This window comes from Toxorhynchites rutilus, chromosome 2 (genome assembly GCF_029784135.1).
Source record: "Toxorhynchites rutilus septentrionalis strain SRP chromosome 2, ASM2978413v1, whole genome shotgun sequence".
NCBI classification, from domain to species: domain Eukaryota; kingdom Metazoa; phylum Arthropoda; class Insecta; order Diptera; family Culicidae; genus Toxorhynchites; species Toxorhynchites rutilus.
The window spans coordinates 108,674,213-108,685,821 of NC_073745.1; the positions used below are offsets into that span (position 1 = coordinate 108,674,213).

The following is an 11,609-nucleotide window of genomic DNA, read 5'->3' on the forward strand; positions in this document are numbered from 1 at the left end:
CTGAGAACGGTTCGGCGCAGACGCCAGTGAGCATAAACCGGAGGCGTCGAATGGAATGTTGAAGCATAAGTTGAAGGCGTCGAATATCACGGTTGTAGTAGTACCATCGACGGGTAGCCTTGCCAGCTGTAGCGATGTCTCTCAGACTGTTTTGATGGATACGCTCGGTTGACGACATGGAACGATAGTAAGCATTAGTTTCGATATTGATGATTTAACGACACAACACAAAAGCGCTATCACGCTGTAGATAATGGAAGAGTTACACTTTAGCGACAACACTATCGTCACCCGAATTAGCTGGCTGCTGGATCGGAAGTATGCAAACCTTGCTGATGGCGCGGTTGAATTCGCCATCCTTCGTCTTCACCGAGACTACGCGAACATTGCCGTCGTCGCCACGGAATATTCGAACAACACGGCCTAGGCACCATTTGAGTGGAGGGAGATTATCTTCTTTCAGGAGGACTAAGGATCCAACAGTCACGTTGTCCCGTTGACGAGTCCATTTCGTACGCGGAAGTAATCCGGAAAGGTAATCCGTACTCCAGCGTTTCCATATTCGCCTCAAAAATTCCTGGGTCTGCTGATAACGATCAAGTCGATTCAGAGGTACTGATTCCAATGACGGTTCTGCAATTGCCACCAATGGACGGTGTACCAGGAAGTGTCCCGGTGTGAGCACTTCCAAATCTTCAGGGTCTGTTGACAGTTGAGTGAGCGGCCTTGAGTTGAGGCAGCTCTCTGTTTTGACAATTAGCGTTTCTAGATCGTCCTTGTATAGCACTGTTGTGCCGATGGTTGATTTGAGGTGTTTTTTAAACGACTTCACGGCGGCTTCCCAGAGGCCACCGAAGTTTGGCGAGCGAGGGGGTATAAATTTAAATTGTATTCCCTCTTCTAGACAGTACGAAACGACTGCATGTTGATGTTGTTGGGATCTAAATTGTGCTAGAAGTTCAGCTATCGCTCGGGAGGCTCCTCGAAAATTCGTCGCATTGTCGCATTCGATAATCGTCGGCGTCGAACGTCGTGCGATGAACCGCTTCAGGGCCGAAATAAATGCATCGGTGGTTAAATTGGCCACCAATTCGAGGTGGACAGCCTTTGTACTCAGGCACACGAAAATGGCGACAAAACATTTGACTGGTGGAGTTTTGCGGCCAACGTGGCGATAAAAAAGAGGTCCACAGAGGTCCACACCAGTTTTCAAAAAGGGGTAAGTTGGTGTAACGCGTTCGCTGGGAAGATCTCCCATTAGCTGCTCTTGGATAGTAGGTTTGCAACGATAACACTTTATGCAGCCTTGCACCACTTTCCGCGCCAGGTTGCGTACTCTCAGTGGCCAAAACTGTTCGCGAAGGCTTGCGATCATAAGCTGTGATCCAGCGTGCAGGAGCTTCAGGTGATAGTGTGTGACTACCATTTCCGTGAATCGATGATTTGCGGGAAGAATCATGGGATGTTTCCGGTTTTCTGAAATCGGGGCGTTATGAAGGCGACCACCCACTTTGAGTGTTCCATTTTCCAAAATGGGTGTCAGAGTCTTCAATTTTGAGTTGCGGTTAACTTCCCCGTTAGTTGCTATGGCGTGGATATCGTCGGCTAAAGTTTCCTGTTGGGCGAGACGAACGAGCACGTTCCGTGCTTCGTTAAATTCAATGATACAGAGAAAACCAGTTTTTCGTTCCTGCTGCATCCGTTGCTTGCAATTGTGGACAAATCTCAAAAGATGTGCCACTAGAGATACCAGTTTGACGTAAGAGGATCGTAAATCAAAGATAGGATTTGGTTCCCTAGTCTGAATGACAAGTGTTATCGAACGCTCTTCGAGTTCGTCAGTAGGAAAGTCTCCAGATGTAAGGCGAACCAGAGGCGGCCAAAATCGGTTCGGTTGACTGAGCCAAGGTGGCCCATTCCACCATACGGTGCAGCATTTGAGTTCTGCTGGTAGCATTCCTCGGGAGATTATATCCGCCGGGTTCTCGCTTCCTGGAACGTGAGCCCACAATCCATCAGCAGTCAGATGTTGGATTTCCGAAACCCGGTTGGCAACAAAAGTTTTCCATCGGGACGGAGCTGCCGATATCCAGTGGAGCACAATCGTGGAATCAGTCCAGAAAAAGCACTTCATGGAGAGGTTCAATGCTTTCTGGACCTTCTGGTACAAGTGGGATAATAATAATGCAGATGATAGCTCCAGCCGAGCTAGACAGATCTTTTTCTGTTTGCGAGTATTTCCCAGTGGTGCTAGTTTCGATTTTGAAGTTAGAAGTTTCACAGACGTATCCCCACTGGTAGACACGACACGTAAATAGATGCATGCCCCGTAGGCTCGTTCAGAGGCATCACAAAACCCATGGAGTTCGATGTGGGTCGGATCTACAATCGGAATAACCCAACGTGGAACGGTAATTGTCTCGACTATGACGAGTTGAGAACGAAACTGCAGCCAACCTTGCTGGATTTCATTCTCTAGAGGTTCATCCCAGGAACGGTTGCTGCGCCATAAATCCTGAACAAACATTTTAGCGACTACTATTACGGGTCCGAGAAATCCTGGCGGGTCAAATAGACTGGCAGTATCGGAAGCGACAATCCTTTTGGTGATATGGGAGTAGTCCTTCCATTTGGGAACGTGAAAACCAAAAACATCTGATGCTGGTTCCCACCTTAGCCCTAGGGTTTTAATCGAGGCGCCAGGATCCAGTCCAAGAACGTTGCGTTCATCTCGCAAAGATTCCGGAATGTGGGCGAGAAGCTCCGGAGAATTAGATGACCATTTCCTTAATTGGAATCCAGCAGAGCACATAAGCTGGAGCAGCTGATTGACTAGAATTCTTCCGGATTCTACATCTCTACATCCCGTTAGCAAATCGTCCATGTAGAAGTCCTTGCCTACAACTTCTGCGGCATCTGGATGAGACTGTAGACCTACTTTGGAGAGTTCTTGCAAGCATCGAGTGGCCAAGTATGGTGCCGAAGAGGTTCCGTAAGTAACCGTTGCCAGTTCAAAGATCCGAATTGGCTGGGAAGGGTCATCTCGCCAGAGTATTCGCAGAAGACATCGAAACGAGGGATGCATCAGGATTTGACGGAACATTTTTTCCACGTCGGCAATAAATACGAATTGATGAATTCGCCAACGCAAAATAATAGATACAAGATCATCTTGTATTACTGGCCCCACCATCAACGCATCATTAAGTGAAATGCCAGTATCCGTCACACAAGACGCGTCAAACACGACGCGAAGCTTCGTGGTCAAGCTATCCGGACGCTGAATACAGTGGTGTGGGAGGTAGTAGGGGGTGTACTGTGTGGGTACCGTGATGTCAGTAATCTCTTCCATGTGTCCTAACAGAAGATATTCTTCGATGAAAGCCGAGTATGCGGATTTGAGTTGAGGGTTGGCTTGTAAACGGCGTTCCACCGACAGAAAGCGACGTTTGGCGATTTCGTAGGAGTTTCCCAACATGGACACAACGGACGGTTTTACCGGAAGTTCCACAATGAATCGGCCAGAGGCATCTCTCGTGGTCGTCGCAGCAAAATTATCCTCGCAAATCGATTCTTCCACTGACATGGTGCTAGATGACTGGCAAGATTCTAGTTCCCAAAATCTGGATAGCTTCTCGTCGAAATCCTGAGTACACACGTGAACGATACTGACTATTTTCGGATCTGGTCGGCTAGTTCCGACTCTACCAGACACGACCCATCCAAGCAATGTATTTTGCAGCACCGGCTGCCCTGAACCGAGGCGAATGAGACCCTCGAGAAGTAGGTCGTAATAACTGTCCACTCCAATGATCATATCGATGACCCCAGGCATATGGAACTGGGGATCAGCGAGCACGATGTCAGTAGGAAAATTCCATTCAGTAACGTCGATGGGGTTCGCGGGCAGCTCACGGGTTACGGAACTCAAAATATGGAATTTCAGCTGCGTACTATAATTACAGCAATGCGACTGGATGTGATCGGCGAGGGAGTGGGTGGACACAATTGTAGACTGTCCGATACCACCGATGGTATGGTTATTCTTGGTCCTTGGCAGCTGTAACCGTTGTGCTAAATTCTCCGAGAGTATGTTTAGTTGCGAAGCAGGATCGAGCAATGCTCTAGCCCACAGAATTCTGCCAGAATATCCGATGACTTTAACGAGAGCAGTTTGCAGCAGTACAGTCGTTGGGATCCGATGAAAGTTGCTGACCAAGGAGGTGGAGCAATGGCTGAGCGAACCTGAGGCTGACGGTTGACCTTCAGTGGGCGAAGGTTGCGAGGAAGTCTTATTTATGTTCGGCGAGGTAGATTGAGCGATTTGGGTTTGATTCTGATTCTGATTTGTAGTGAGCTGGGTTTGGTGGGGTTTAGGAGCATTTGGTTGGAGAAAATTGCGATATGGAGCTGGCTGGTGGAGCATTGTGTGGTGCCTTTGACTGCAGACGCGGCAGGCACTAGAAGAACAGTTTCTAATTTGATGATCTGAAGATAAACAGTTGATGCAGAGAGCCTTTTTCTTCACCAAATCATAGCGTTCAGGAACTGATAGCTTTCGGAACACCTCACATTTGAAAGGTGAATGGATGGACTGATTACAAAAACCACACGACTTCGCAGAAGAACTGATGACGGAATGAACGCTGCTAACCTTTGATTTCGGAACCTTTATTAGATCCAATCGAGATGTTTCAGGGAGACGTGACTTTACAGGTGCGATGGACTGAAGAACTATACAATGACCACGCAGGAACTCGATGAGTTGTTCGTATTTGGGAACTTCTGTTGACTTGTGGTGATTCTCCCATTGTTTGAGAGTAGATGTATCGAGACGAGAGCAGACGATGTGCGCCAATAATACACTCCATCCATCCGTATCTATGTTCATTTTCTGAATCATTTGCAAATTCCTATCGAATTCATCGATGAATCGAGAGAGAGACTCGTAGTTTTCCCGTTTAATGGGTTCCACAGAAAGAAGTGCATCTAAGTAAGTTTTGACAACCAGCTTCTTGTTATCAAAACGTTTGGTTAGCGTTTGCCATGCTATAGCGTAATTGGCTTCAGTAATGTCTATAGATTCGACGACGCGCTTCGCTTCTTTCGTAAGGGATGCGACAAGGTAAGAGAACTTGTCGACATCAGAGAGGTTATGGTTTGAATCAATTAGACTCTTAAAAGTGTCTCGAAATGTCAGCCACTCCGTGACTGACCCGTCAAAAGTAGGAAGCTTGACTTCCGGAAGCTTTATTCTACCAATCTGCTTCGTCTGACTATTAGAAGCATTCACTTCTACGTTGCTGAGTAGCTGTGACTTAGTCTCGCGTTCAGCATTTACCAAAAAACCTTTTACTTTCACATAGCACTTCTCAAACTGCTCACGTGTTTTTCGACTGATTTCCTCCTGTTCCTTCGCGTCTTTTGTATCACCATCTTGCTGCAGATCGATCTGCAGGCGATTTTTCAAGAAATTTTCTAAAATTCCATCTAAACGGTCTTTCCACCCCGCTACCTGTCCGGCGTCATGCTCCTGATCGTAGCCATCGACAAATTCAACCACGTTGTGTAGGGTATCGAAATAAAAACGTTCTTGTTTGCTCAATGCTCGTAAATCGGCAGGCATGACGAAAGATATTCAATGCACAGCTCTAATTGCTCACGTAAATTCAACCACCACCTCTTGTTAGTTTAAATCGCTTAAACTTGAAACCGGACAACTCAAATTATCCGAAAAACGCTCAATATGTGTCTGCTCCTAATTTCATTTAACAATTGTCTGATGGGTTAGTCGCATGCTTCTACTCGCTTACCTCTAAACCAATTAACAATTGGCAGATCGATGACCGACGCCCGACGCCGCGACGCCTTTTATTGGACCAACTATTGTTTCAATTTTATTGTGTGGACCCAAGCCACATGCGGTCGACTCAAGCCAAGCCTTGGGGTCACCTTCACTTGGATGCTGTGTGGCTGCACTTTCGGCACTATTTTCCGATCTAAGCGGACTACACTTTAGTGTTTGATTATATCGATTCGAAATCGATTCGTTCGATTTATTACGGAGATATTCTCACTGCACAGTATTGAGTTTGTTCCACTAATGTTCACGACACTTTCACTTGACGATTTCACGGTATTTTACTTTCGACCGGCGCGAAACTACTTTTACCGTTGATATTGGTAACAAAAAACTTCACGACAAAACCTTTTGTCGGAATCAGAAAACTATGCAATTATACCGAGGCCAATCGATCCGGTTCGAAGGACCACTTTTACTATGTACGAAATAACTATAGATTGGCTCGGTATTCGAATTGGCCTTTTAGAAAAGGTATGATTTTATTCGCGATAAGATGTACTCTTGGATATGATCTTTATTTAAGTGAGGCTGAGCTGGCTACTGTATACGCGTTATATAGTACGCACAGAATCCGATCACTAACCCGAACTCACAGGAAAGCCTATTCCTACTCTTCCGCTAACTTGATCTGAGTGAGTGAGTGAGTAGCGTATGATAGTGTGCTCAGTATAAACTGTTATATAAAATTATAGGGTGATTCAGTTAATCCTTAACACCGTCAGTAAAGAACATTTCATCAGATCTAACTTTCCCATATTCTGCCGAAAATATCGGCGGAATAGAATCGGAGCGTAGATGATCTGGGATTCCATGGATTTTTTGTCGCATGGACAGATCAAAATTGACAGAGGAATTGCAAAAGTATGGGAAGCAAACTTGGTTGGAGATGCCAGGTGAAGGGTGCACTTCATGGGTAAGGAAATCATGATACAAAGACATAAAACTTGACTGAGGAGTCAGTTGGAGTAGATTTTCGAAGTTATCAATCACCAATGGATTCATGATCTTGCAACGGATGAGAAATCTGTAGGATAATTCTGTGAATCGAAGAGTAAGCGGGGGTACTCCTGCCAAGACTTCGAGACTCATCGTATGTGTCGAATGCAAACACCCCATTGCTATACGCAAGCAACGATATTGTATTCTCTCCAGCTTGAGAATATGAATCCTGGCAGCTGATCGGAAGCAAAAACTGCCATATTCTAACACTGATAATATCGTTGTTTTGTACAACTGAATGAGGTCTCCTGGATGGGCGTCCCACCATGTTCCGGTTATTGTTTGGAGAAAATTGATTCTTTGCTGGCATTTCTGTTTCAAATACGCAATGTGTATTCCCCAGGTACATTTAGAGTCAAAATATACTCCAAGGTATTTGAAAAACATCGAGTGCCTGATCGCTTTACCGGATAGGTGAAGCTGGAATTGGGCGGGTTCGTGCTTCCTAGAAAAAACGACCATTTCGGTTTTCTCCGTAGAGAATTCGATACCCAGCTTGAGAGCCCACGTGAACAGGTTGTTCAGGGTATCTTGCAAGGATTTTTGCAGAACGGCGGGATTAGTACCGGTGATGGAAATAACTCCATCGTCTGCAAGTTGTCTCAGCGTGCAGTTTCTAGTTAGACAATCATCCATATCATTGACGTAAAAACTATACAAGAGGGGGCTTAGGCAGGAGCCTTGTAGTAGGCCCATAAAACTGTATCGAGAAGATTTCAAGCTGCCATGATTGAAAAACATGTGCTTTTCTGAGAGTAAATTGTACAGGAAATTATTCAGAATTGGCGAAAGTCCACGATTATGAAGTTTCTCTGAGAGAATTTCCATGGAAACTGAATCAAATGCCCCTTTGATATCGAGAAAAACGGAAGCCATTTGTTCTTTACGAGCAAATGCGATTTGGATTTCAGAAGATAGCAGCGCGAGACAATCGTTTTATGTGAGGTGATGCGGCGGTGGCTCCTTCTCCAAGCGGGGGGGACGATGCGCAGCTGTAACTTCCGGTTCGCGTGCCGCTGCTGCAATTTGTCTGAGAACAGCGCTGTTTCCCAACCATGCGAGTTCGATGAGCCCAGGCTTGATTTTTGGGCAAATTCCAACATTGACTCCGTGGGTCAGAAGCGGCACTTTCTAATGACGTCACACGAGAAGCACACACAAAAAGCCATTTAAATGCACGCTACATTTTACAATGTCACAATACCATTCTTACCTCTAATTACGTGTTGCTGGTGCACAAGAGGATAAATTTATATTCGCCTACTACGATTTCTTAACAACTAACGGAAAACAAAAAAAAAGGAAAATACTCAATTTGAACACTACTAACTAGCGATATGAAAAAGCACAGACTACCTTTCTGAATTTCCTCGCGGTTCAAAAAAACTAACACCACTCCGACCTCTTCCACGGTCCTCGTTGGAATGGACGAACATAATTTTTGGTCCTCAGATCAGCGCACTAATCAATAGGACCGGAACTGGGGCGATCACCTTTAACCTCCCGAGCGCAGTTCAAATCGAGTCGCTTGCCGGATTTTTGAGGTTCCAAGAACAAGAAAACCCCCGCCGAAAGACTCTGCTGTTTGGAGGAAATATCCAAACGACAAAAAGTGAAAAAAAGGAAAGCATGAGTCTTTCGGGTGTATTGGTATGTGGGTGTCTTGGCTAAAACACAGCCGCCGAATCACATCCAGCACCCATTATGGCAAGTTGCTCAAATCTAAAAAAGGAGAGGCGCTCGCTCAGCCATTCATCCAAACAAATACAGAAGGAGGAGCTCAGATTAACACAACCGAGTTTGTGTTGAATCTGAACTTCAAAACTAAGGAACGAGGGGCTTCCAAATACTCAAATCTGTACCGTGCTACATCATTCCCTGCTAAATTTTCGAAAATTTGATTGGCCTTAACCAATCAAATTTTCGAAGGCGAAAATAGAGTCTCCCTTTGCAGAATTGTTCAATAACATTTTCGGGGTCATATGTGGTCATCGTCAAACTGAATTGACTCATCCTCTATTTCCAGTATCAGATCAATTGATCTGTCTGTAACTGACCATCAACGCTTTGCAGCTCCGGTCTCCAGCGAAATGTCATGTGAAACCCTGCAAAGGTTAACTCTAAACGCCCATCAAAAATTACTGGTATTACAGAGACCTAACTAACAGAAAACTACTGAACTGAGAAACAAGAAAAGCTCGAAAAAAAAACATCAATCGATCTGACCTTTAAGAGCTACTATTAGCTGACAATCTTACCCACACTTAAATGAAAAAAAAATACTCAAAATTACCCAAAACTATAACTAAAGTCTTTACATACTCCACAACGTACTATCGACCTACGTCGAAAAAAATAACTCGATAGATATTGTTCATTCCGCCCTCAGAACTCTATCCGAGTAAAAAGGAATGAAAACAATATCCATCTTAAATTTGCCCGAAGTTTCTTCGGATATGGAAACTACTTTGGAAAACTCCAAAGATTGCGTGCTTCCTCCGAAGAAAAATCTTAAAGTTCGTCAACCTCAATCGTTGGCATGCTCCAACGATGAGATGACCTTTTTCCTAAAAAATATCACAAAACAAAACTAAATAATCAACCAATCATACATTCATGCACCCCTCGCTTACAAGCGACGTACACTCATCCTCCCAATACATTCACACAATTCACTCAAGCTATTGCCAACTAAACAGTGTTTGAGAAGTAAACAAACCGGAGCGATGGTTTGGTCAGTGAAGTAATTTTTTTAATTTATGTGTTTCACACGGACGATTCCGTGTTTATGAAGAAAAACCTTGTGAGCGATATGGACGATAATGAAAAAGGAAAGTAGAAATGGTGAGTCGTTCCAATTTTACGATGTTAAGCTTTTTTCTCTTCTCTTTTTTTTCAGATTAGGTTCGACAAGGGGAGCAGCATCATCGATTGGACTGGAATGTTGCTGGGGAAACGACCGAACGAAGAACGAGGACGACTAGGATGAGGACCAAAACACTGGAAAGGGCTAGGACAGGACAATTCACGACAACAACTGGAGGAAACAGAGGACTTAACAAGGATATTCGAGAAATTAATCCAAGAAAAACAAATGGAAAGCGGGAAAGGATGGCAGCAGCTATGGACAACAACTGAAAAATACATCACATAAACGTTGCGCCACTTATGTTTTAAAAAGTTGCGCCACTTATGTTTTACATGAGTTTGAAAGGGTTTTTAAAAAACTAACTAATACTAAAGATGGAAGGAGAACGGATTAAAATCAACTGCACTGATTGGAGGTCTAAACTGTAATGATAATCTTTATTATTTCCGAAGCCTAACTGCCCTGCCAAAACTGGTTACTTAGCACCAGACAACGATGGCACGTTGGCGGTGTCAAATACCGCGGCTGCATTCTTGCTGGTTCCAGTAAATCTCGCTGGCAGTACACGCGTGTCCGATATCGCTGACCACGCTGTTCCGCTGTTAGACTCCCTGGGTGATGTTGGAGTGGTTCCGATAGCGGTTGGGTTACTTAAATTAAATACCATCACGCCTAGAATAACAATACCGAAATTACAGTCTGTGACACCGTGCGCGAATATACGAGTTATGATTTTGTGCGCGAGTACAGGAAAGTTGAAACTAGAGATGAAAAGGACATCCGGTAGCTATCCGGCCAATATTCGCTACCCGGCCGGGTACCTGATATTGACCGGATATTACAATAAAAAAAACTTATTAACTTAAGATAAACCATAAGACAATAAACAAAAAAAAATCTTTCACAAGTAAATAAGGTGTGATTACTGACATGTCAGAAATGTTATTATGTTATTAATGTGTTATAATTTTATTATATATTAAATATTAATTATTATCAACTCATAACATAACATTAACTTTATAACAGTACTCAAAATTAACCAGTGGTAAATTATGATGAATAATGATGATGATGAAATAATTAATTTCCAGCAGAAAATTACAAAAATTACAAAAATAAAATTAGTTACAATCATCTGTTTTAAGTCAAATATGCGCCGTTTTGTTCGATGACTTGTTCCCAACGAGATGCCAACTTCATAATACCCCTGTTATAGAAGCTCGCTTCCTTATTGGCAAAAAACTCGGATAGCCAATTTTCACAGGCCTCTTTTGTGGCTAACTTCTGACTACCTAGCTCATTCGTCATGGACAAAAACAGGTGGTAGTCACTTGGTGCAAGGTCCGGACTATACGGCGGATGCAAAAGAACCTCCCAAAGAAGTGTGTGGCCTGGCGTTGTCCTGATGGAAGACAATGCGGCCTCTGTTTATCAAAGATGGCCTCTTCTTCATCAGTGCTACCTTCAAGCGGTCCAGTTGTTGGCAGTACAGGTCCGAATTGAGCGTTTGGCCATAGGGAAGCAGCTCATAATAGATTATTCCTTGACAATCCCACCAAACACACAGCAGAACCTTCCTGGCCGTTAATGAGGGCTTGGCCACCGTCTGAGCCGCTTCAGCGGGCTTCGACCACGACCCACTTTTCATCGCCAGTCACCATCCGCTTCAGAAACGGGTCGATTTTGTTGCGATTCAGCAGCGATTCACATGCGTCGATACGGTCATACCCATACATCGAGCTTCTTTGTGAATCCAAGCTTCTTCAAATGGTTAATAACGGTTTGATGACTTATCCCCAGCTCTTGGCCGATGCTACGGCTGCTACTATGCCGGTCTTTCTCGGCTAATTCAGCGATTTTGTCGCAATTTTCGAC

The 11,609-nt window shown here is 44.3% G+C and overlaps 1 protein-coding gene across 1 annotated transcript; it reads right to left on the minus strand.

Annotated features, from left to right (window-relative positions):
- Nucleotides 1-262: 262 nt before the first annotated feature.
- On the minus strand, nt 263-5,626 carry LOC129766040 (uncharacterized). The gene has a single exon (XM_055766494.1). It carries the CDS (start codon nt 5,624-5,626, stop codon nt 263-265), a length of 5,364 nt encoding a protein of 1,787 aa, XP_055622469.1.
- Nucleotides 5,627-11,609: the final 5,983 nt, after the last annotated feature.